Raw genomic sequence first — 26,750 nt, 5'->3', positions numbered from 1 at the left:
AGTGTAAACTATGTGTCAATTATAATTCTCACTCCATCACTTTATTGTTACTAGTAATATTGGTATTGTATTTTTGAAATGGAGCACTTGTCCTCCTGGACTGTAGAGTCTGGTGGAGTCTACAGACCAGCAAACAGACAACATACCGTGCAGTAAGTGTGAAAATAGCAAAAGTCCAGGGCACCTTGGGTCTACAGAGGTCCTTTAACTCAGATTGAGGGGAGACAGGGAAGGTTCCTGAGGGAAAGTAAAGTCTAAGCTAAGAACTGAAAGATGAATGGAAGTTGTTCAGGGAACTTTGATTTGTGAGAGGGTAGAGTCAAGAATATGCCTAGTTTACCAGCTTGGTCACTGGGTGGAAGGTGGGTGGAGCCCTTCACTAGGTTAGTCAATATGGGAGGAGCAACAGGTTTTGGTGGTGGTCCGGGAGGGCAGGGGCAATGGTGAGTTCATTTGGAGGCACAGTGAGTTGGATTTGAAGTCTAAGAGAGCTAAGGGGTAGAGATAGGGATTTTGGAGTCATCAGCATATAATTGTTCATTTAAGTATTGGGACTTTATGAGCTGGCCAGGTGAAGGAGCCATAGAAGAAGTTGAAAATTTATGAGAGAAAGAGAATTGTGATTGGGAAAATTTATGGGAAAATGGGAATTGTGAGGTCAGATTGTGAGAGGAAGCTGGGCAACTGGAATTGATTATTTTCTCTCCAATTTCTTAATATAAAAGATAGCAAACAAAAAAAGTTGAAAAAATAGTTCAAGGAGTACCTGTGTATCTTCCACTCCAGGTTAATAATTATTAATACTACCACACTAGTTTTATACTAGTTTTATTATTAATACTACCATACTAGTTGGTATGTGTGTGTCTGTCTTTTTCATTTTGTTGAATTATTTGAGAGTGGGAGGTGTAATGTTGCACTTCAGCACACATTTTCTAAAAACAGGGATGTTTACTTACATAACCACAATATTATTACTACACGTAAGAAAATCAACTGTTTTTTTTGTTTGTTTGTTTTTTGAGACGGAGTCTCGCTCTGTTGCCCAGGCTGGAGTGCATTGTCACATCTCCGCTCATGCAAGCTCCACCTCCCAGGTTCATGCCATTCTCCTGCCTGAGCCTCCTGAGTAGCTGGGACTACAGGCGCCCGCTACCACGCCCGGCTAATTTTTTGTATTTTTTTTCAGTCCAGACGGGGTTTCACCGTGTTAGCCAGGATGGTCTCGATCTCCTGACCTCGTGATCTGCCCGCCTCGGCCTCCCAAAGTGCTGGGATTACAGGCGTGAGCCACCGCGCTTGGCTGTTATTTCTTGATATAATTTGATATTCAGAATTCCTGAGTTGTATTATAACTATAGCTTTTTCTTCCAAACTGGGACCCAATCAAAGCTTACCTATTGCATTTGGTTGTTAAGTTCTTTTAGTCTTTTTTTTTTTTTTTGAGACAGAGTCTTGCTCTGTCGCCCAGGGCAGAGTGCAGTGGCACAATCTCAGCTCACTGTAACTTCCGCCTCCCAGGTTCAAATGATTCTCCTGCCTCAGCCTCCCGAATAGCTGGGATTACAGGCGCCTACCACCACGCCCGGCTAATTTTTGTATTTTTAATAGAGATGGGGTTTCACCATGTTGGCCAGGCTTGTCTCAAACTCCTGACCTCAGGTATCTGCCTACCTCAGCCTCCCAAAGTGCTGGGATTATAGGTGTGAGCCACTGCCCATGGCCGGTTTTTGTTGTTGTTTTTTGTTTTTGAGACAGAGTCTCACTGTGTGGCCCAGGCTGGAATGCAGTGGCATGAACTTAGCTCACTGAAACCTCTGCCTCCTGGGTTCAAGCAATTCTCCTGCTAAGTTTGATACTTGATTAAGGTGGTAACCTCTGAATGTTCCATTGTAAAAGTGCATTTTCCCCTGTATAATTATCAGTTATCCGGAGGATGATATTTTGGGACTGTGCAAATATCCATTTCCTAAAACACTTTACTTAATAGCTTTATCATTTTATGTCCCTATTCCCCCTCCTTTCATGCCCATAGGTAACCATTTATTCCTTGTTCATCCTTCTAGGGGGTAAGCAGATAATCCCCATTATTTGTGCATTCCTTATTCGCAAATTCACCTGTTCACTAACATTTATTTGTAATGCCCAAATCAATGTTGGAAGCTTTCATGGTCTTTTGAGGACATGCATAGAGAAGCAGAACATTTGAGTTGCCTATCACGTACATTCCCAGATGAGGTTAAACAGAGTGACACTGCCTTCTCGTGTCATCTCTCATACTATAAGTAAATGTCCCTTTTCTGGTACATTTAGTGCTGTATTTTCAGCATTTTTGCTATTTTTGTTGGTGATTTTGCTGTTTAAAGTTGCCTCCAAGCACAGTGCTAAAGTTTTGTCTAGTATTTGAAGGTACAAGAAGGTTGTAATGTGCCTTATGGAGAAAACACATGTAATAAATAAGCTTCCTTCAGCTATGAGTTATAGGGCTGTTGGCCCTGAGTTCAGTGCTAATGAATCACAATATAAAGATGTTTTTAAATAAAAACACACATAAAACAAGGTTATATATTGGTCAGTTGATGAAAACATTGTCACCAGACGCTCACAGGAACTTAATTCTGTACTTCCCCTAGTAGCAATGGTTTAGTATTCACTAATTATTTGTTGGTGGCTACTTATAAAATCTAACTATCACAGGTACAGTAATGAGAATTAACTGTATGTCTTTCTATTCCTATCTCCTATCCTTTCTTACATAAAAATTAAAAATTTATTTGTACTTTTTGTCTTTGAAAAATATTTCACTAAATAAAGAGAACTGTGTTCAAAAATCACTTGTGATGTTATGTTACCAATTTAATATGCAATTAGGTGTATTGGTTTTAGTATGCATTCAATTTTAAGCTCACCTTTTTATTTTCTATTTTTTGAATACATAAGACATACACATGCATTAAAAGTCTCACTGTAAAGAAAGTTTTCACTTTCATCCCTATCGCCTCACCCCTTTATAGTTAATCATTTTTGTGGTCTCTAGTTTAACCTTCCAGAGTTGTTTTGTTGTTGTTGTTTTGAGACAGTCTGGCTCTTGTTGCCTAGGCTGGAGTGCAATGGCGCCATCTTGGCTCAGGGCAACCTCCGCTTCCCGGGTTCAAACGATTCTCCTGCTTCAGCCTCCCGAGTAGCTGGGATTACAGGCATGCACCACCATACCCGGCTAATTTTTTTGTATTTTTGTAGAGATGGGGTTTCTCCATGTTGGTCAGGCTGGTCTCGAACTCCCGACCTCATATGATCCACCCACCTCGGCCTCCCAAAGTGCTGGGATTACAGGCGTGAACCACTGCGCCGGGCTTTTTTTGTTTTTGAGATAGAGTCTTGCTTTGTTGTCCAGGCTGGAGTGGTGGCATGATCTCGGCTCACTGCACCCTCCGCCCCCGAGGCTCAAGAGATTCTCCTGCCTCAGCCTCTCAGGAGCTGGGATTACAAGCACGCGCCACCACATCTGGCTAATTTTTGTGTTTTTTTGTATTTTCTTTTTTTGGTAGAGACGGGCTTTCACGATGTTGTCCCGGCTGTTCTCGAACTCTTGGCCTCAAGTGATCTGCCAGCGTCGGCCTCCCAAAGTTCTGGGATTACAGATGTGAGCCACTGCGCCCGGGCCCAGAGGTTTTTTAAAATGCAAAAACTAATACATATATTTTTGTTTCCCTTCCTTCATTAAACTGCGCTTTTTTAAAAAAGAAAAAAAACCGTATACGTTGGAGGTCACTTTATATTGGTACTGCGAAATCATCCTCATGTTTTATTTTTATTTTTATTTTTTTATTTTGCTCTGTCGCCCAGGCTGGAGTGCAGTGGCCGTTTCTCAGCTCACTGCAAGCTCTGCCTCCCGGGTTCACGCCATTCTCCTGCCTCAGCCTCCCGAGTAGCTGGGACTATAGGCGCCTGCCACCTCGCCCGGCTAGTTTTTTGTATTTTTTAGTAGAGACTGGGGTTTCACCGTGTTAGCCAGGATGGTCTCGATCTCCTGACCTCGTTATCCGCCCATCTCGGCCTCCCAAAGTGCTGGGATTACAGGCGTGAGCCACCGCGCCCGGCCTCATCCTCATGTTTTATAGGCCGCGTGTTTACTTATAAGTACTCCACGGTTTAGTCAACTCATTGGAGCAAGCGTTTTAAAGTGTGGCGGATTGACAGTCCACTTGGAATCAGAATACCTGAGTTCAGATCCTGACTCCACCACTTAACTCGTCGTTTCATCTTGAGCAAGTCCTTTACCATTTTTGTGTCTCAGTTTTCTCATCTGTAAAATGAGGCTGTTGTGGAAAAGACAGCACACAGCTCATCGGGCTGTCATGAGCAACACATCAATTCATACATTTAAAGTGCTTATGACAGTGCATGGCGCATACGAAGCCCTCAAGTTAAATAAAAATGGGGTAGATGGGAGCGATGAAGATTTATAACAGCTTCCAGTAAATGTCGAGGCACAGTATTTCCAGAGCTTGTGCGAAGTAGGGAACCCAACAGCTCTCACGGCCTTCAAAGAAGGGGGATCCTGGGTCCGGGAAGCTCGGCCGCAGTCGTGGAATGTCTAGGGCAGCGGTGAGAGCGCTGTGGCTGGCTCAACGCAGCCCGACACCAGGGAAGACGCTCTGGCCCTCAATTTCCCGGCAGCAAAGGAGCGCGAGGTGATCTCCACTTTCAGCCTACTCGGTCCGGGGTTGCAAACTGCTAGGTGTGAGTGGCTGCGGCGCAGACAGCCGGGACCAAGCAGGGATCGTAACAGGGTCGAGCGCGACCCAGGACAGGTCCGGGGGCGGAGCCGGGCCGGGGCTCGCCCGGGAAGGGGCGGAGCTGCGGCGGTGGCGCCAAATCGCGAATATGGCGCCGGAGCGGTTGCGGAGCCGGGCGCTCTCTGCCTTTAAGTTGCGGGGCTTGCTACTCCGGGGGTGAGTGGGCTTGGGCAGCTTGAGGGGCGAGAGGGAAGAGCTGGGGCCCGGCTGCCTCGTGCGGCAGCGGGACGCACCGCGGCGGCTCCCAGCGCGCGGAGAGGGGGCTTGATCTTAAATGACAGAGTTCTAAGAAGCGGCCGGGCGTGGTGGTTCACGCCAGTAATCCCACCACTTTGGGAGGTCGAGGCGGGCGGATCACGAGGTCAGGAGATCGAGACCATCCTGGCCAACGTGGTGAAGCCCCGTCTCTACTAAAAATACAAAAATTAGCTGGGCGTGGTGGCGCGCGCTTGTAGTCCCAGTTACTCGGGAGGCTGAGGCAGGAGAATCGCTTGAACCCAGGAGGAGGAGGTTGCGGTGAGCCGATATCGCGCGACTGCACTCCATCCTGGCGACAGAGAGAAACTCCATTAAAAAAAAAAAAAAGTTCTAAGATCTTGAGGCTGCCGTGCCTTCTTTGGTTTCACCGACCCGTGCAAGGAGTTTAATGTTTCTTCTAGGCGGGCCCGGGCTCTTTTCACGTGTCAAACTGAGCCCGAGAAGCGGCAACCTGTCTATGGCAGCCGGTTATCAGCGTTGGTGACCCGGTCAGCTCTCAGGCTCCGGGGAAGGTTGCTGAGACATCAGATGAGAGACCCAAAACAGCCCGCTCGCACGTCTGCAGTTGCCAATTTATGTGAAAGTCAGGTCCAAGTCTGGACATATCTGTGTTTCTGAGGACCTATAGAACATATTAACCTTTCCAAGATTTTTCTCATTAAATCTGTTAGGTGTTTTAGAGTTCTCTCTGTGTGTGTGTGTGTGTGTGTGTGTGTGTTTTTTTTTTTTTTTTTTTGAGACATGGTCTCACTGTCGCCGAAGCTGGAGGGCAGTGATGCGAACTTGACTTACTGCAGCCTCAACCTCCTGGGCTCAAGTAGCTGGGACTACAGGCGTGGGCCACCATACCTGGCTAATTTTTGTTGTATTTTTTGTAGAGACGGGGTCTGGCTATGTTGCCTAGCCTGGTCTTGAACTCCTGAGCTCAAGTAATCCTCCCGCTGTGGCCTCCCAGAATGCTGGAATTACAGGTGTGAACCACCGTGCCTGGCCTAGAACACAATATTTTATACATATTTAAATACCTGCTGAACTGGATATACCTCATTGTATCTGTTTTTATTGCTCTCGTGTGTGTAGATTTTTTGTTGGTTTTTGTGAGTTTTATGGGACTTTTAACTGTACTTTGGGTTAGTAATGGATATACCTTGGGGGAAAATAATGAGTTTTGTTCAATTGGTCCTTGACATTTTGAAAGCATGAGCAACTGATGAATTAACTTTCTTTTCACTTAGAATTTGACCTAATATTAAGCTTTTGTTCATTAATTATTTCAGTCATAAGTATACTTAAATCTGTTAGCTGCAAAGCACTGTGCTAGGGCAAGGGGGTGCAAGAGAGAGCAAGAGCTTTGTAGGGGGCAGATAGTGTATTCTATTGCTGCATGACAAATTACCCCACAACTTAGAGGCTAAAACAGTACACATTTATTATCTCACATTTTCTGTGGGTTAGGAATTCAGGTGTGGCTTCGTTGGGTCCTCAACTTCAGGGTCTTTTCACAAGGTTGCAGTCAAGATGGATCATCTCAAATGTTGACCAGGCAGCATTCGCTTCAAGCTCATTCAGTTGTTGGCAGGATTCAGTTCCTGATTGCCTTGCAGGCTGTTGGCTGGAGGCTACCCTCAGTCGCTTGCCATGTGTGCCCCCGACATGGCTTCATCAAGAGAGAGAGTCCGCTAGTAACTCTGAAGTAACCTAATCAAGGAAGTGACATCTTGTTATTTTTTTTATTTTTATTTTTTTTGAGACGGAGTCTCGCTCTGTCGCCCGACATCTTGTTATTTTTAAATTTTTTCTTTTCACTTTTAAATTTTACTTTCAAAATTACAATACAGTAAGTTTTTCTATCCCTTTTGCTATATTCTATTTTTAGAAACAAGTTACTAGGTCCAGCCCACACTTAAGGGCAGGGGATTACATAGGTGTAACTACTAGGAGTAATGGATTATTGGGGGCCATCTTAGACGTCTGTCTACCATGGATATTAAATGACTATTTCACAGCTATTTAATCTCAATTGTGAAAGGGATTTCAGGAAAGAAGTGCTATGAGAGTGTATAATAACGTGTATAAACTGCTGTAGAGTCAGGGAAAAACTTCACTTCAGAAGTGGTTTGGGCTGACTGTTAAAAAATGAGCAGGACTTGGCCAGGTGTGGTGGTTCATGCCTGTAATCCCAGCACTTTGGGAGGCTGAGGCGGGTGGATCATGAGGTCAGGAATTCGAGACCAACCTGGACAACAAAGTGAAACCCCATCTCTACTAAAAATACAAAAATTAGCCGGGCCTGGTGTTGCGCGCCTGTAATCTCAGCTACTCAGGAGGCTGAGGCAGGAGAATAGCTTGAACCCGGGAGGTGGAGGTTGCAGTGAGCCGAGATTGCGCCACTGCACTTCAGCCTGAGTGAGAGAGCAAGACTCTATCTCAAAAAAGAAAGAAAAAAAAAGAAAAAAAAGAACAGGACCTGACTAGGTGGAGAGAAAAGTGGGAGAAAATGGCCATGTAAACACCCCGAAGCAGGAGGAGAGTGCCAGGAAGGCCAGGGACATGGTATGAGCTTAATGGGATTTGGCAGGGGCAAGATCCTGTATGGCTTTGCAGGTTTTGGTCTATGCTAAGAACTGTCCCAAGACGTACCCAAAATGTATATGATTTTAGGGACTCAGTGATCAAATATTTATGGACCACTTTCAAGTGTATTTAGAACCCTGTGGAAGGATGGCACAGACTTCTAAGTTACAGTTTTAAAGTTATCTATAATAACTCAGTTCTCAGTTATCTATAATAAATTGGAGAGATGCAACACCTACACACAAAACAACTAATAAGCAACCCAACATATAGAACAATTAGTGTGATGAGTATAACAATAATATGTGAAATGTTAAGTTGTGTGCTACAAATACAGAATGGCATGTAATTAGCTAATTGTTTAATACGGTAATCAGCAATAATATTGATGTGAGGTGTAAAGTTGTGTGCTGCAAATACAGAATGGCATGTAATGGCATGTAACTAGTTAATACTGTTCATTCTGATCATTATTGGGATTTAAGTCAGGAATTAATGTGATTTTATTTTATTTTATTTTATTTATTTATTTTTTGAGACGGAGCCTCTCTCTGTCGCCCAGGTTGGAGTGCAGTGGCGCGATCTCTGCTCACTGTAAGCTCCGCCTCTCGGGTTCACGCCATTCTCTCGCCTCAGCCTCCGAGTAGCTGGGACTACAGGCGCCTGCCACCACGCCCAGCTAATTTTGTTTTTGTATTTTTAGTAGAGATGGGGTTTCACCGTGTTAGCCAGGATGGTCTCGATATCCTAACCTTGTGATCTGCCCACCTCGGCCTCCCAAAGTGCTGGGATTACAGGCGTGAGCCACTGCACGCCCAGCTGTGATTTTTTTTTTTTTTTTTTAATGATGGTCAGACTCATCCATGAAGCAGGTGGCAGTGCCTTAACAATATGCGTATTGTCAGGCCCGAGGGCCTCTTCCATCTTTGTCAAAGGGAGTGCCAACCTCTCTTTTCATATAACACAAATTCATGTGATTTTAATGAGTGTTGTTTCTATGATTATATTCAGATGTCATAGTTTTTTTAAGCCTTTTTCTTTTTTTGAGATGGAGTCTCGCTCTGTCGCCCAGGCTGGAGTGCAGTGGCACGATCTCGGCCCACTGCAAGCTCCGCCTCCCAGATTCACGGCATTCTCCTGCCTCAGCCTCCCGAGTGTCTGGGACTACAGGTGCCTGCCACCATGCCCGGCTAATTTTTTTGTATTTTTAGTAGAGATGGGGTTTCATCGTGTGTTAGCCAGGATGGTCTCCATCTCCTGACCTCGTGATCTGCCCGCCTTGGCCTCCCAAAGTGCGGGGATTACAGGCGTGAGCCACGGCACACGGCCAAGCCTATTTTTTTGTCTTATTTTATAATTGAAAACAGTGATTACTGGAATTTACTTTGAACAAGTGCATTATCAAATTAAATATATGAGTGTCTGTTATGTTCAGGATATGGTGCTTGACATTGAAACAGATGGACTCTTGCCTTAAATGTAGGGTAGTAAGTAGTACAAGGCTAATGTGATATATCAGATCTAAGGTATATGTAAATATGATTTTTAACAATTTCAGAAGAAAGGGAAGATTGCAGCAGGTAGAGCTGGTCTAGGAAGGCTTTTTAGAGGAACGATGTGATTTGAGGCTTTATGTTAGCAAGATATAGGAGGATGATTTTGTTCAGAAAGCACAGGAAAGATGAGTGCTATTTGAAGAGAGAAGTTAGTGTTCTTCCTTTCAGTGCCAGGTTGATGAGTGTTTGCCGCTTTTTGGCAGAAAACTTTTAGCCTTTAATTACTAATGACCTGCCTCATTTTTTCTTTCCTTTTCTTAGTGAAGCTATTAAGTACCTCACAGAAGCTCTGCAGTCTATCAGTGAATTAGAGCTTGACGATAAACTGGAAAAGATAATTGATGCAGTTGAAAAGCAACCCTGTAAGTAATATTTTCTGATAACTCCTAAATTGTTAATATAGTTCTGCATCTTCAGTTAGATGTGTAGATTTATAGTGAAGTTGAGGCTTCAGTATTAAGATGTCCCAGTGTTATAAGATGTATGCATGGTAGCATTTCTTCCCAAGGGGTAATACCTTTAGTTTATTTTAATTTTTTTTCTTTCTTTTTTGGGACGGAATCTCGCTCTGTTGCCCAGGCTGGAGTGCAACGGCGCTATCTCGACTCACTGCAACCCCTACCTCCCAGGTTCAAGCAATTCTCCTGTCTCAGCCTCCTGATTAGGTGGGATTACAGGCACACACCTCCATGTTGGGCTAATTTTTTGTATTTTAATAGAGACGGGATTTCACTGTGTTGTTCAGCCTGGTCTCGAACTCCTGGGCTCACGCAGTCCACCTGCCTCAGCCTCCCAAAGTGCTAGGATTACAGGTGGGAGCCACCATGCCCGGCCTTCTTTTTTATTTTAACTGTTGAAGACATCCAAACCTTTAATTTAGTTGGAACCTCAAGATATTCCCCAAGGGCCCTTTTATAGTTCCTCTCCCCCAGTGGAGGTGTCACCACCGTGTTTCCTGCACTTGGCTTCTGATTTTGATCTGGTCCTTTACAGTCACTTTGTCTCTCCTAGTGGCTATTACCATGTCATATTTAAGTGAGGTACTCCTAAATGTTTGGGAGGAAAAAAGAGTAAAGTAAACAGAGCTGCCATCTCTTCTTAATTTCTTCAGGGTTTTTTTTTTTTTAATAGAATGGCTAGTCATTTTAACTTAATTTTGTAAGTCTAAGTTAAAGGGCAGAGATAGTAACTTTTCAATAAAAAGCAATTCTACTAATGCACTGATAATGAATATACTAAACAGAGTTGGAAAGCATTTTACTGAAAGCAAACTATAGAAAATAGACTTTTTTTTTTTTTCCGAGGAGTCTTACACTGTCACCCAGGCTGGAGTGCAGTGGTGCAATTTCGGCTCACTGCAACCTCTGTCTCCTGGGTTCAAACGATTCTCCAGCCTCAGCCTCCCGAGTAGCTGGGATTACAGGTGTGCACCAATACACCTGGCTAATTTTTGTATTTTTAGTAGAGACAAGGTTTCACCATGATGACCAGGCTGGTCTCGAACTGCTGACTTCAGGTGATCTCCCGCCTCAGCCTCCCAAAGTGCTGGGATTACAGGCGTGAGCCACCGCGCCCGGCGAAAACAGACATTTGTACAAAATTATATAATGCTTGTGATAAGTGGGGCCAGACATGGTGGCTCACACCTGTAATCCCAGCACTTTGGGAGACCGAGGCTGGTGGGAATGCCTGAGGTCAGGAGTTCAAGATCAGCCTGGCCAACATGGCAAACCCTGTCTCTACTGAAAATACAAAAATTAGCCAGACATGGTGGCAGGCGCCTATAATCCCAGCTCCTTGGGAGGCTGAGGCAGGAGAATCGCTGGAACCTGGGAGGCAGAGGTTGCAGTGAGCTGAGATTATGCCACTGCATTCCAGACCGGGTGACAGAATGAGATTCCATCTTAAAAAAAAAAAAGAATAAGTGGATTTCAAGAAAAGCACATTCTATAAAAGATGGTCGTTTTTTTCTTGAGTATACCAAAGTTATGAAACATAAGGTGACCCAGGAAGGTAGAGGTTTGGGAATTCCTTCAAGGCATTTCCTTTCTACACAGTGCTTCCTTCTTCTCCTTTTTTTTTTTTTTATTTTAGTAAGAGGGGGACAGTTTCACTCTGTCACCTAGGCTGGAGTGCAGTGGCACGATCTCGGTTCACTACAACCTCTGCCTCCTGGGTTCAAGTGATTTTCCTGGCCCAGCCTCCTAAATAGCTGGGACTACAGGTGCACGCCACCACACCCGTCTAATTTTTATATTTTTAGTAGAGACAAGGTTTCACCATATTGGTCAGGCTGGTCTTGAACTCCTGACCTCAGGTAATCCACCCACCTTGGCCCCCCAGAGTGCTGGGATTATAGGCGTGAGCCACCACGCCCGGCCCCTCCACTCCTTCTTCGTGTCCTTTTTTGGAAATTCACATCTGTTGAAACATGCCCAAAGAAGCTAGAATGGGACCACCAATACATGAACTAAACCTCTGTTCCGCTGTTTTATAATTTGCAGTCCATTTCAGCCGTATACCTGGGGGAGTTTTTACATAAATTTAGAAAATGATACTTGTCTCACGCCTGTAATCCCAGCACTTTGGGAGGCCGAGGCAGGCAGATCACGAGGTCAGGAGATCGAGACCATCCTGGCTAACACGGTGAAACCCCTTCTCTCCTAAAAATACAAAAAATTAGCCAGGCGTGGTGGCGGGTGCCTGTAGTCCCAGCTACTTGGGAGGCTGAGGCAGGAGAATGGCGTGAACCCGGGAGGTGGAGCTTGCAATGAGCCAAGATCGCGCCACTGCACTCCTGCCTGGGTGACAGAGTAAGACTCCGTCTCAAAAAAAAAAAAAAAGAAAAAGAAAATGATACTTGTCTCTGTGTACATTGATTTAAGATGGCACATGGTATTTTGCTTGACAGCATATCAAAGTGATTAAAAGAGCCCACTCTGGAATCAGACCTGGGTTTTTGTTGCTCTCTATCTCTTCTAGTTTTTGGGCAAAATTTTCAACCTCTTAAAGTTGTATTTTCCCTATCTATAAGATATGGGCATTTTAACATCAGTCTTACAGGACGTCTACCTAATGGAATAATGCTTGTAAATAAAGTACTGAGCATGGTGCCCCACATTTACTCAGTGCTTAATAAGTGGTAGCTGCTATTGTTATTATTGTTACTATCATGCTCATTGAAACTGAGCAGTTACAACGATAAAGTTATACTAATGTAACCTTATTAAAAGTGAGAGCTTAGGGAATTTTTTTTTTTTTTTTTTTGAGATCATGCCAGTGGCATGATCACAGCTCACTGCAGCCTCCACCTCCCTGGGCTCAGGTGATCCTCCCACCTTGGCCTCCTGAGTATCTGGGACTATAGGCGTGTGCCAACCCACCCAGCTAAGTTTTGTATTTTTTGTAGAGATGGGGTTTCACCACATTGCCTGGGCTGGTCTCAAACTCCTGGGCTCAAGCCATCCTCCTGCCTCAGCCTCCCAAAGTGTTAGGATTATAGGTATGAGCCACCGACCCTGGCTCAGAAATGTTCTTATAACTAAACAGGGTTTAGGAAATTAAGGCATTTGATTATATATTAAGGTATTGTAACTTTGAGTGTGGAAAACTTTTCAGTGAGCTGAGATTATGCTACCGCACTCCAGACTGGGAGTCTGGAGTGGAAAATTAAGGTATTTGAGATAAGGCTTTTGTTATTGTTCTGACCTAACACTTTTTTCCTCCAAAAACTGTATAATGAGAATCCCAGTATTAATATTTGCAAATTATTTTTGGGAAAAGAGCTGTCTGTGGAAAGAACTAATTTTTTTTTTGTTTTTAAAATTTGACTCTGCAATTCTCTTTTCAGTGTCATCAAGCATGATTGAACGATCTGTGGTGGAAGCAGCAGTCCAGGAATGCAGTCAGTCTGTTGATGAAACTATGTATGTGGGTACAGTTAACCTCATTGGAGGTGTTATTGAGCACTTAGTTTTAATTATTGTCTTGGAAAATTATTAGTGATCAACATTTCCACAGTGGTTGCTGTTGTTATTTCTGTATGTCTTTTTAAATAATGGCTTTCTTTGCAAACCTCATTATTAAATGATTCATCTTTACTGGTTTCTCCTAGGATTTGAAGTTACAATGTTGCTGTACCATTCATTACTAACTTTTGCTGCCTACCCAGCCAGTGGATCTGACTTTTTATTCTGTATGCTACAAATGAGTTGAATTGAAATGAATATTCAGAAGTATAGTTTACTTTGCTCTTAGGAAAGTACCATGCCCAGAGAAGTTCAGCAACTTTACTTGGTCACATGGTGAATGGCAAATGAGAGTAGGACCTCAGTTTTGTGACTCTACTATCTCATGTTTTTAGGTTTAAGAATTTATATGGCAGTAATTCTTCTGGGTTTTATTTCTGTGAATATCCCTCTTGATATGATACTTCTATCCAAATTCATGGCATTTTATTATGAATTGCCATGGAAAACACTGGGGAAAATGGGCTGAGAGACAGTTTTAACATTGCCACTTCTTTCCTATTTGGGGTAATGGAGGTGACTGAAAGGAGTCATTATCTTTATTTTAGTCAGAAGTTGTAATCCTCTCCGTGTCAGAACTTATAACTGCTAAATAAATAAATAAATACAGAAATTGAGGATTTTTAATTTTACCCTTGCAAACTCATTTAAAATACTAGTGTGACCAGGCACAGTGGCTCACGCCTATAATCCCAGCACTTTGGGAGGCCAAGGTGGTTGGATCACTTGAGGTCAGGAGTTCAAGACCAGCCTGGCCAATATGGTGAAACCCCGTCTCTACTAAAAATACAAAAATTAGCCGGGCGGTAGTGGGATGGACCTGTAATCCCAGGTACTTGGGAGGCTGAGACAGGAGAATCACTTGAGCCTGGGAGGTGGAGGTTGCAGTGAGCTGAGATCATGCCACTATAGTCCAGTCTGGGTGACAGAGTGAGACCCTGTCTCAAAAAATAAAATAAAATAAATACTAGAGTATAATGAATGTTCCTAAAGCAATCAATAGAAATTCAAAACGATTGTATTAAAGTTTAAGGATTATTATCCTAAAATAGACATTACTCATTGTTTACCCTAAAGTTACCTGTTATTTATTTATTTACTTACTTTCCCCCACATCAATCTGCATTCACTTTATTCTTCTGTTTATACATTCTCCTGCTCCCAGATTTGGAGGCAGAACATAATAATATGAGCTCAGCAGTCCTGCACAGAGCCATGTACCATATCCCATCAGTTTTCCTTTTCCCAACCCCTGTCTCACCCCCACTCAGTAAAGCCCCTTGTCCAGGTGTTGCTCTTCGCGGTAAGAAAGCAGAAAATCAGGCTGGGCGCAGTGGCTCATGCTTGTAATCCCAGCACTTTGGGAGGCTGAGGTGGGCAGATCACCTGAGGTCAGGAGTTCGAGACCAGCCTGGCCAACATACAGTGAAACCGCATCTCTACTAAAAAATACAAAAATTAGCTGGGCATGGTGGTGTATGCCTGTAGTCTCAGCTATTTGGGAAGTTGAGGCAGGAGAATCACTTGAACCCGGGAGGCGGAGATTGCAGTGAGCCAAGATCGTGCCACTCTGCTCCAGCATGGACAGACGAAAAAGAAAAAGAAAAAAAAAGAAAGAATGGGTAGAGAGTCCAGTGAGGGATGGGAGCCTCTTTCCAAGGCACAAGGGGCTACCTCCTCAACATGGCCACTGCTTTGTTCAGATTTGGGTAGTGTGCTGGCCAGGAGCTGGGGGCTGCAGTACCTCCAGCTGATTGAGGAGGCAAGCATTGTGAGGCTGCTGCAGCAAGTCCACAGTGATCACTGAGGCCAGGAGCTGCCACACTCCTGAAGAATGCATGGGGCTTTGTGGGATGCTGTGTTGGTTCTGCACAGCAAGGGCCACACTGTCACGTTTCCTGAACACCATTTCATAAGGGCCTTCCTCAAACATTGTGGCATGTATCACACAGCCCAGAGACCAGACACCAGTCTATTCATCAATGACACAGTGACTGCTCAGGGAAGAGCTCTAGGGCTCAGTAGGAGATGGTGCACTGGGTCGCCTAGTCCTGCAGGGTCAGGGCCTGGTGGGAGACCTTCACTCGAGGCATGCTTGATTCATGGCATCCAAGTCTATTAAAACTGGCTGCCCCTCATCTCCAAGCAAGATACTGGTGGGCTTCAGGTCCCTGTGGGCCTAACCCTTGGCATGAATGGCCTCATGGCTGCTGTAGATACCCAGCAGCAGCTGAAAGATTTGATCATAAGTGAGGAAGTTGCCATCGTCCTTCGGCCTTTCTCTCCATTCCACAGTATACCTCTCTTAAAGAACGGAAGCAGCAGCCAGGCCTCATGCTCAGCACCCTGCTCCCTCAGACAGTAAGCCGTGAGGTAAAGGATTGAAGAGGCGATGCATGTTCGCTTCTTGGCTGGGCCTCCTCCTGGTCCTGCTGCTTGTGACGCAGGATTCACTTCAGGGCGTAGAAGTCTCCATCCTGTAACCTCTCCACTAGGTCCACAGAGCTGAACCCACCCTCCCCCAGGTTCTGGATGAAGAAATAGCTATTGTCAATGATGACATTTCCCTAAGAGATGGCACACAGTGTGTGGCCCATGATGTCTCAGTCATCCTCCTCAAGGACTGTCTGAGGCTGCCAAAGGGCTGGTCCAGGGTGAGTGGGCTCTTCCAGAAAATGCACTACGTGCCCAGGGATCATGATTCTCATCAAGAGTAAACAGGTCCTAGTGACGCCAGTTCTAACAAGGATGGGGTCAGGTGCCTTAAAGCCTCAGGACACATAGCAACTACCAGGCTGCTTCCTCCAACCCCAGCCCACCTTTGGGCAGCCCCTGCTCCCACACCTGCCAGGCCTCAAAGGCAGGGCACAGTTTCAGAGGAGGTGCGAGCCTCAGGCCTATCCCTGGCCTCAGTGTGCAGTGCCAGGGTCAGCCAGCCCGCACTCCTCACTGACCTGGCTCGGCTATTTCTGTCAGGCTGTTTATATGTTACAGCCAACCCACATGGAGGTCCAGTGGGGACTGAACGGTAAAGGATTTTTGTACCTTCAGTTGTCAGAATCATTATATCATACCACAATAGAGGCTCTTGTTCTCATAGATGAAGAGAAGGCATGAGAAGTTCAATAACTTACTCAGACTGATCCACCAGAAAATAGTGGAGCAGTGTCTGGAGTCTAGAGTTTCCTCAAGTTCACTGATTCTCAGCTACTCCATACCTGTTACCTCTAGGGTAGCATTAACCTTTTTTGATCATTTTCAATTTGGGAGATAAACATATAATTTTAGGAAAGATTTTTAGGTTGGGATATTTATACAATAGTGCTGTGGAAATTTTTAACTTCTTTTAAACATGGTTGTATTATTAAAAGTGTCTGAAATTAAATATTTTTTTTTGGTTTTCCATCTCTAACACTATATACATATTGTATAAGTCTGAAAGATATGGCCAGAATTGGGGGGGGGGGGGTTCTTTTTCCATTGTATAACTTTTCCTGGGACACTTTTACATAACATTTTAGATTTGGCAGGATGCGGTGGCTCACGCCTGTAATCCTAGCACTTTGGGAGGCCAAAGCAAGCAGATCATGAGGTCAGGAGTTTAAGACCAGCCTGGCCAACACAGTGAAATCTCATCTCTACTAAAAATACAAAAATTAGCTGGGCGTGGTGGAGGGCACCTGTAATCCCAGCTTCTTGGGAGGCTGAGGCAGGAGAATCGCTTGAACCTGGGAGGCAGAGGTTGCAGTGAGCCGAGATTGTACCACTGCACTCCAGCCTGGGTGACAGAAGTAGACTCCATCTCAGACAAACAAGCAAACAACAAACAAAAAAACATTTTAGATTTTTAAAATTGTTGGGGTTGGGCATGGTGGCTCATGACTGTAATTCTAGCACTTTGGGAGGCTGAGGCAGGCGGATCACTTGAGGTTAGGAGTTTGAGCCCAGCCTGGCCACTATGGCAAAACTCTTTCTCTACTAAAAATACAAAAATTAGCTGGGTGTGGTGGCACATGCCTGTAATCCCAGCTACTTGAGAGGCGGGAGAATTGCTTGAGGCCAGGACGAAGAGGTTGCAGTGAGCCAAGATCACACCCCAGCCTGGGCATCAGAGTGAGACTGTCTCAAAAAACAAAACAAAAACAAAAAAATAAAAATTGTTGGAACTTAATCATATCCTTTAATAATACTGTAGCTCATGGCCGGGCACGGTGGCTCATGCCTATAATCCAGCACTTTGGGAGGCTGAGGCAGGCGGATCACCTGAGGTTGGGAGTTAGTGACCAGCCTGACCAACATGAAGAAACCCTGCCTTTGTTAGAAATACAAAATTAGCCGGGCGTGGTGGTGCATGCCTGTAATCCCACCTACTCGGGGGGCTGAGGCAGCAGAATCTCTTGAACCCTGGAGGCGGAGGTTGTGATGAGCCAAGATCGAGCCATTGTACTCCAGCTTGGGCAACAAGAACGAAACTCCGTCTCAAACAAAAACAAAAACAAAAACACTGTAGCTCGTAAAAGTAGAGATTTCTTTAAGATGTGACTATTGTTTATATAATTGTTCTTTTTCAACAGATGAAATTCTTAACTGGAAGTTAACTTGATTAATTTTTTTTTCTTGTGAGTTTTGGCAATGCTTTCTTGTCCCTTGAGATGAAAATGCACAAGCTAAACCCCATAGTATTTTTGACACTATAAGAAATTGTGGGCCAGGCATGGTGGCTCACATCTGTAATCCCAGCACTTTGGGAGGCCGAGGTGAGTGGATCTCCTGAGGTCAGGAGTTCGAGACCAGCCTGACCAACATGGAGAAACCCCATCTCTACTAAAAATACAAAATTAGCTGGACATGGTGGTGCATGCCTGTGATCCCAGCTACTGCATGCCTGTGATCCCAGCTACTTGGGAGACTGAGGCAGGAGAATCACTTGAACCCGGGAGGCAGAGGTTGCAGTGAGCCAATATCACGCCATTGCACTCTAGCCTGGGTAACAATAGTGAAACTCTGTCTTAAAAAAAAAAAAAAGAAAGAAAAAGAGAAAGAAATTGTGTGCCTGGCCTGAGAAAATGTGAAAAGTGTGTTATTACAAAGACTTATAATGCAAGTTATCATGTTCACCTAGAGTACTTACGTTTTAGTAAATCAGGTCTGTGTTTTGTGGGATGTTTTTCAGAGAGCACGTTTTCAATATCATAGGAGCATTTGATATTCCACGCTTTGTGTACAATTCAGAAAGAAAAAAATTTCTTCCGTAAGTATGCCATCCACTGATTTTAAATTAATTTCAAATGTACTTTTTTTTCCCAGAAGGTATATAGTTTCTTGCTTCACTTTTGGCTCACCTTTGTGTATTATGATAGTCAAAAATAGGCATTCTTTTTTTCTAGGCTGTTAATGACCAACCACCCTGCACCAAATTTATTTGGAACAGCAAGAGATAAAGCAGAGCTGTTTCGTGAGCGATATACCATTTTGCACCAGGTAAGTTTGGTAGCGGGCGGAGGGGAGGATATTAGGTAAACAGAGAAAAAAAGAGACTGTTTCAGTTTAGGGAAATCTCAGGGATGTTTAATGAATGGAATTTTGTGGTCCAAAATTGGTCATTCAATAAACTGTTACTGAGATTTCTGTAATTGAGACCATGTAGAAGATACAGAGCTGAAAAAGCTATTTTCCTCTTAACAACAATGATGGTGGTAAAAATAGTAGTTACCATTTAATACATGATATGCCAGTTAGCACTTAACATACATTATTTACCTCATTTAATCCTCATGATACTAATATATGTGTAAATGCTATTATTATCCCCATTTTACAGATGAGGAAACTGAGGCTTAAAGAAGTTTAGTAACTTGCCCATAGATCACATATAGTAAGACAGGATTTCAATCCAGCCTGACTCTAAAGCCCAGCCATTGCCTACTATACTTTACTACCTTCAAGTAGCTTACAGTCTATGAAGTTATAGACATTTGTGCAAATATATAAAGTAGAATTTTATATGTGCTATAACAGATACAAACAATGTATTCAATAAAAGAATCAGGGAAGGCTTCAAGGAAATGATGGCATTTGGCATGGACCTAGATTGCTTTAATCTTGTGGAAATGGGGAAAGGGTGGTGGTGATTGTGAACAAAGGTACAGCAAAAAATGGACTCTGTGCAGGAAATGATGAGAAAATCAGGAGTAGCATGGGATCAGTTTGGAAAGGCAAGTGGGAGCCAAATTGTAGGAGCACTTTGGATGCCACCGTTGGGAGTTGGGACTGTTCTCCTTGTGCGAGGTGCTTTGGAATACCAGAGAAAATCGCAGCCAGGTTTTTTGAGTGCTTCCTCCCCCAGCAGATATGGAGATGACTTAAGAGTGTGAGAGAAGCCTTCTAGAAGTCTGTGCTATTAGTCTTGGCATAAATGATAGCCGGGATGAAGGAAGTGGCAAGGGGTGTAGAATGAGGGCATCACCCTCAAGCAGCAGAAACTATAAGCACATGGTGACTGTCTGGATGTGAAGGAGAAGGGAGGGGGTGAAGAATCAGAGATGAGTAAGGCCTGGAGTCTGAGAGAGTAGAATATAGAATAATGCATTAAACAGAAAAAGAGAATGTTTGTAGAAGGTGATGGCAGTTTCTGTTTTAAGCATTTGAGTTAAGATTGCCAGGAGAATATCAAGTGAAGTGTACATCTGGAGCTAAGGAAAGAGAGCTGGTAGCATGAGAGAGATTTGGGAGCATCTGCATAGAGTAAAAAATGGAACTACAAGGATGAGACCCTGGCAGAAAGAGAAGAGGGAGGCTAGGCGCGATGGCTCACGCCTGTAATCCCAGCACCCTGGGAGGCTGAGGCGGGTGGATCGCCTGAGGTCGGGATCTCGAGACCTGTCTGACCAATATGGAGAAACCCTGTCTCTACTAAAAATACAAAATTAGCCAGGCATGGTGGCGCATGCCTGTAATTCCAGCTACTGGAGAGGCTGAGGCAGGAGAATCGCTTGAACCCGGAAGGCAGAGGTTGTGGTGAGCCGAGATGGCGCCATTGCACTCCAGCCTGGGCAACAAGAGCGAAACTCCATTTCAAAAAAAAAAAAAAAAAAGAGAGAAGAGGGGAAGCGGATAGATAGAACTTGGGGGCCAGGCGAGGATGGTGTTATATGGTAGAAGCACAAGAAGGCTTCAAGGAGGAGCAGATGGTCAGCAGTAGGTTAAATAAAGGTTGAAAAGAATGATCCTTGAGGAAACAGTATCCTCTGCTGCTTTCATTGCTGACATAGTGTTGCCAGGTTAATCTGTCCAAAGTGTAGCTCTGACCACCTCAGGGGTTTTGCACAGAAGTCTTTCAAGGAAATTCACTGCCTATTAAATGCAGATTATCCTTAATATGTAAGATCTTCTCTCACACATAATTGTCCTAATCTCTACTTTTCCTCTAGTCATACTCTGTGCTGGAGCCAAAACTGAAATATGGAATTATTGTTTCTGTTTCTTTCACTACTTCTGTGACTTTGTTTATCCTGTAGACTGCTCTTCCCTCTTATCTCCACTGTTGAAACTGTCCTAATTTTGGAAGGCTCTTCTCAGATTCCTCCTTTCTGGAGCCCTTCTTGATCTTCAGTTGGATACAATCTTTTTCTTTTTTATTTATTTTATTTTTGAGATGAAGTCCCGCTCTGTTGCCTAGGCTAGAGTGCAGTGGTACAAACTTGGCTCACTGCAACCTCTGCCTCCTGGGTTCAAGTGATTCTTCTTCCTCAGACTCCCAAGTAGCTGGGATTATAGGCACATACCACTACACCCAGTTAACTTTTTTATTTTAGTAGAGACGGGGTTTCACCATGTTGGCCAGGCTGGGCTCAAACTCCTGACCTCAAGTGATCTGCCCACCTCAGCCTCCCAAAGTGCTGGGATTACCGGCCTGAGCCACCATGCCTAGCTGAATGCAATCTCTTTCTGCTCGAACCGAGTAGTACGTCCTTTTTTTTTTTTTTTTCCTGAGGCAGAGTCTTACTCTGTTGCCCAGGCTGTAGTGCAGTGGCGCAATCTCGGTTTGCTGCAACCTCTGCCTCCCAGGTTCAAGAGATATTCCTGCCTCAGCCTCCTGAGTAGCTGGGACTACAGGCACATGCCACAACGCCCGGCTAATTTTTTGTATTTTTAGTAGAGACAGGGTTTCACTGTGTTAGCCAGGATGGTCTCAATCCCCTGACCTCGTGATCCACCTGCCTTGGCCTCCCAAAGTGTTGGGATCACAGGCGTGAGCCACTGAGTCCAGCCGAGTAGTACGTCTTTTCTGTCACTGACTGGACTTGGCCCTACCTTGCATTTGAGGTGTTTACCCTGTGATTAGACTGTGAATTCCTTGTTTATCTCCTCTGCCACATTTGGCACTGTCCTTTATACAAAGAAGGTGCTTAGTAAACACCATATTTCTTTTTTCTTAAGTATGTTTTGAAGTCTACTCTGTTATTGTGGGTGTGCCACTTATCCCTTCTGAGCCTCATTTATTCATCTGTGAAATAAACAGGTTGAAGTTCAGTCCATTCATATTTTCATTGCAGTTATCTTCCAGAAAATCAATCTGATGTTTTCATTATCCTACTTCAAAATATTTGTTTCTCATTGTCTATATGATAAACTTCTTGGCTGGGGATACAGTTTGTATTGTCAGGGCTTTTTGAGTTGGAGGTTACGGAAACTCAAATTGATTAAAACTGAAAAAGGAATATATTGGTTTAGCTTGTATTATGAAGTCTAGAAGTCCACCAGTTTCAAGCCTGGCTGGATCCAGGTGTTCACACAATATCAGGAGGCATCTGTCTCTTTCCATGTCCCAGCTCTTTTAAAAAATTGATTTTACTTTCAAATAGGTTCTCCCTATAAAGTGACAAAGATCTCCACTAGTAGCCTTAGCAACTCTTGGAAAGAGAGTTCCTCTTTTCTAATAGTTCTAGCAAAAGTCTTGAATCTGTCTTTTTTGAGCCTACCTTGAAGCACTTGCTCATCCTTGAACCAATCACTGGCCAAAAGGATGGAGTACTTTCATTTTCTAGGCCTTGAATTCCTATCTATAGAAAGGGGAAGGGGTATCAATCCTACCTAAACTATATGGACTGAGAGTTGGGGAGGGAAGTATCCCCACATGGATCTTACTAATCTCTGGCCTTGTCTGCACTCCATAATTCAACTGTGTTAAACTTTGCATAGCTTCCTAAATACTCTAACTCTTATGGTTTCTCTGCCTGAAATGCCGTTTTTTTTTTTTTTTGAGACAGAGTTTCGGTCTTGTTGCCCAGGCAGGAGTGCAGTGGCACAATCTCAGCTCACTTAATCTCTGCCTCCCGGATTCAAGCAATTCTCCTACCTCAGCCTCCTGAGTAGCTGAAATTACAGGCACCTGCCACCATACCCAGCTAATTTTTGTATTTTTGGTACAGACGGAGTTTCACTATGTTGGCCAGGCTGGTCTCGAACTCCTGACCTCAGGTGATCCGCCCTCCTTGGCCTCCCAAAGTGCTGGGATTACAGGCGTGAGCCACTGTGCTTGGCCCTGAAATGTCTTATCTCAGCCTCCTTTTGTTTCTTACTACCCAAACCTTATTTATCATCTGGGCTGTTGTTCAATGGCCCCTTTGGCCTGGGGTACAGTCAGCCCTCACAGTACTTTGTTGTGTGGTGGCACTTCTCTTTCAGTAGCCCCAGTGCTCTCAGAGTGACACTTGGTTGTTCTTCATATCCTCAGCCCACTATGTGCTGCTGCCATATGCACAATAGACCTTTAAAATTTTTACTTTTATTTTTTTAATTTTAAAACTTATATTACTAGATATTTGTATGTTAAATTATGTGGGTTTTCAAATTTGTTGAGAATGAGTAATAGTGACATTAGTTTAAGGACAATGTTTCATCAGGACACTATTTTAGTGAATCTTACATTTAAATGTCTGTTTCAGGAATTCATGTGAATCTTTCTTTTTTATAGAGGACCCACAGGCATGAATTATTTACTCCTCCGGTGATAGGTTCTCACCCTGATGAAAGCGGAAGCAAATTCCAGGTTAGAACATTATCCTAGTTATGTAGGGGATATAAGTGTATAAGTTTAATATTTGTTGCTTAATTCTAATTTGTTGAATTTTAAATGAAAATAAACTACTGGTAACTGTTTAGCTAACTGGACTGGCTGCATGCCCACTTTTGATATAGTCCATTCCTAGAGTCCTGTGTCCCACAAATCTCTATCAGAAGCTACTGCTTCCTTTGAGAAGGCCCTGATACAATGCTAGCCCCAGATACACTCTGGCCTCCAAGATAGCTTTCTAGCCCATTTGGATACTACACTGGCCTTCTGATAACTTTTCAACATTTCTTTTCTTGCCCTCACTCATCCCTTAGTGACCATAGCACTAAGGAACTCAAATACTGGTTCCTTGCCCAACTCATCCCTCGTGACCACCACACACAGTTATTGAACTAGAATGTGTTACATTGGTTGAAGTGAAAACTTTACTTAACGTACTAAGGAAACAACATTTATAGAATGAATGTGAGAACACAAATGGATCCCACAACCTAGGCAACATAGCAAGACCTCATCTTTACAAACAATAAAAAACATTAGCTAGGCATGGTGGTGTGCACCTGTGGTCCCAGCTACCTGAGAGGCTGAGGTGGGAGGATGACTTGAGCTTGGGAGGTTGAGGCTGCAGTGAGCTGAGATCATGCCACTGTACTCCAGCCTGGGTGACAGTGTAAGGACCCCCTCAAACAAACAAAACTTTTATTAGAGTATAAATTAGGTTTTAGAAATTGGCATTACTTATATTTCCCTACCAAAGATCATCTATATGTTTTCCATATTAGGTTTTCTCTGGCAACTGAGATGCCCACAGCCCAGGAGCCTTTTCCCTCGTCTCCTCTTTGACAAAGTAATTTAAGGCTTAACTAAATAATTATTCTTTTCGAACTGTCTAATTCTGTATCTGTGATGGCACATTCCCTACTTAAATTACATTTATCTACCTGTATGATAATATCCCTTTACAGATTGCAAAAACGATGTGCTAAAAAATACTATTATTTTTACTTCTCCTGTGTTGTTTTAGGTTCTTTTTTTTTTTTTCTTTTGATAGAGACATGGGGTCTTGTGATGTTGCCCAGGCTGGTCTTGAATTCCTGGCCTCAAGTGATCCTCCTGCCCCAGCCTCCTGAGTAGCTGGGACAACAGGTGTGCACCACTACACTTGGCTAGGTTCTTTTCCCTTCCCTTCCCCCTTCACCCTTTCCCTTTTCTTTCCTTTCTTTCTGACAGTCTTGCTCTGTCACCCAGGCTGTAGTGCAGTAGTGCAATCTTGGCTCACTGCAACCTCCTCTTCCCAGGTTCAAGCAATTCTGCCTCAGCCTCTTGAGTAGCTGGGATTATACGTGCACACCACCATGCCTAACTAATTTTTTTGTATTTTTAGTAGAGATGGTGTTTTGCCATGTAGGCCAGGCTGGTCTTGAACTCCTGACCTCAAGTGATCCATCCACCTCAGCCTCCCAAAGTGCTGGGTTTACAGGCGTGAGCCACCACGCCCAGCCCTACGTTCAGATTTTTTAAGAGTAACTCCAGTATTAAATGTTAATGTGATTACTATGGAATGATAGGATTGTATAAGTTTTTCTTTCTTTCTTGTCTATATTTTAAATTTTTTTCTATAGTATACATGAATTATTTGTAATAAGAAAACAAAGATAAAACATAAAGATAAAAGAAGCTCTACTTGGTAATTTCTATAAATATGAAAACTTATATATCCTTTTATCTAGCAATTGTGTTTCTAGAATGTGTAGAACTTTATTCAACAATTATTATCTGTAGCTGGATGCAGTGGCTAGTGCCTGTAATCCTGGTGACTCAGGGGGCTGTGGTGGAAGGATCACTTGAGCCCAGTTGAAGGCTGCAGTGAGGTATGAGAGTGTCACTGCACTCTAGCCTGGGCAATGTGAGACCCCATCTCAAAAAAAAAAAGAAAAAAGTTTCTATCGCTGTAGTGGGCCAAAGAAAGGTGCACAGAAATATTAAAAATTGTTTTTATTAGTAGAAAACTGGGAACAACTTAAATGTCCTTTAATGGGAGTTTGGTGAAATAAATGGTCATATGTATAATATAGATATCTCTATTCTTTAAACAGAAGGAAATTTATATGTAGAAAAGTGGAAAGATATCTCAGATATTAACTTCAAAAAGTTAAGTTGCAGAATAGTACATATACTATGATTTCATCTTTGTGAATAAACTGTATAGGTGTGTGTCATAAGTTATATATGTATGTATTTACATATATTTAGGATTACATACAGAAAAAGTTAGAAAGGAATTTTTATTTTATTTTATTTTATTTTTATTTTTATTTTTTTGAGATGTAATCTTGCTCTGTTGCCCAGGCTGGAGTGCAGTGGCGTGATATCAGCTCACTGCAAGCTCTGCCTCCTGGGTTCACGCCATTTTCCTGCCTCAGCCTCCTGAGTAGCTGGGACTACAGGCGCCCACCACCACGCCCGGCTAATTTTTTGTATTTTTAGTAGAGATGGGGTTTCACTGTGGTCTCGATCTCCTGACCTTGTGATCCGCCCGCCTTGGCCTCCCAAAGTGCTGGGATTACAGGTGTGAGCCACTGTGCCCGGGTGGCAAGGATTTTTTACAATGGTGTCCCAATTTTTACTACCTTAAACTTTCTGATTAGAAAAAAAGATCAGATTGAGAATGTAAATAATAATGAGAGCCTTTTAAAATACTAAGTAAAATTAGAATATATATTTTTAAATAGCTTGCTAATTTTCAAAAGGTACTGTTCAAATAAAATAAAATTGATATTCTTTTCTATATTTTAAAAATAAATGTACTTATCATTATTCGGAATGATATGGTGTGGATTCAGTCATTGGTAAGAGCCTGAGTTGATGTGGTGTTTCTTTAGGCATGATTCTTTCAGGCCATCATACACTTGATCTTACAGCTTTTTTGTAGGACAAAATTAAACATCCTAAGTTTAATTTTACAACTTTATTTCCATTTTATTTGATTTTCTACTGTAAAGTAGTTATAAATGCTGAAATGTGTACCCCAAATTTACTTACTTATAAAAAGTTTAGTTTCTTGAAAGAATATATTTATAGTCTTTAAAATTTATTTTGTTTTATTTTAGCTTAAAACAATAGAAACCTTATTGGGTAGTACAACCAAAATCGGAGATGTGATTGTTCTTGGAATGATAACGCAGTTAAAAGAGGTAACTTAATAAACATCAAACTTTTAGTTTTGGCCTTGGATTGATAAAATGTCGGTTACATAGAACATTTTTGTGGCGGGCACAGGAATGTACTCTTTATTGAAAACTCGCCTCACCAACAGAAAAATATTGGAATAGTGGTAATATAAGGAAATAGTATCATCATGTTAGAAGCCTTGGAATAAGGATAAATAATGGCTGTTGGCCAGGCATAGTGGCTCACGCCTGTAATCCCAGCCACTTTAGGAGTCCGAGGCAGGCGGATC

General features: G+C 43.1%; 1 protein-coding gene, 1 non-coding gene and 1 pseudogene across 7 annotated transcripts in view; 1 reads left to right on the top strand and 2 right to left on the bottom strand.

Annotated features, from left to right (window-relative positions):
- Window positions 1-26,750, top strand: part of POLE2 (DNA polymerase epsilon 2, accessory subunit) — a 58,755-nt gene that overhangs the window by 1,745 nt on the left and 30,260 nt on the right. Inside the window, exons 1-7 of one of the 6 annotated variants that reach the window (XM_015143649.3) lie at window positions 4,855-4,955; window positions 9,449-9,549; window positions 13,038-13,113; window positions 18,389-18,466; window positions 18,603-18,696; window positions 23,192-23,266; window positions 26,401-26,484. In XM_015143649.3, coding sequence (XP_014999135.1) covers window positions 4,888-4,955; window positions 9,449-9,549; window positions 13,038-13,113; window positions 18,389-18,466; window positions 18,603-18,696; window positions 23,192-23,266; window positions 26,401-26,484 — 576 coding nt within the window. In that variant the 5' untranslated portion in view covers window positions 4,855-4,887. Of the gene's footprint in view, window positions 1-4,854; window positions 4,956-9,448; window positions 9,550-13,037; window positions 13,114-18,388; window positions 18,467-18,602; window positions 18,697-23,191; window positions 23,267-26,400; window positions 26,485-26,750 lie in introns of those variants that run through there. The other 5 variants (XM_028851535.2, XM_077940966.1, XM_015143650.3 and 2 more) reach the window with 5 other exon arrangements.
- Window positions 8,475-8,596, bottom strand: LOC114680029 (U6atac minor spliceosomal RNA). Its single transcript, XR_003732104.1, has one exon. It is a non-coding gene; the product is annotated as a U6atac minor spliceosomal RNA (small nuclear RNA).
- LOC100425163 (serine/threonine-protein kinase 16 pseudogene) lies at window positions 14,784-15,944 on the bottom strand (annotated as a pseudogene).

Source organism: Macaca mulatta, chromosome 7, assembly GCF_049350105.2.
Source record: "Macaca mulatta isolate MMU2019108-1 chromosome 7, T2T-MMU8v2.0, whole genome shotgun sequence".
Classification (NCBI taxonomy): Eukaryota; Metazoa; Chordata; class Mammalia; order Primates; family Cercopithecidae; genus Macaca; species Macaca mulatta.
The sequence above is the reverse complement of the archived record's forward strand: the minus strand, read 5'-3'. Positions and strand labels throughout refer to the sequence as shown.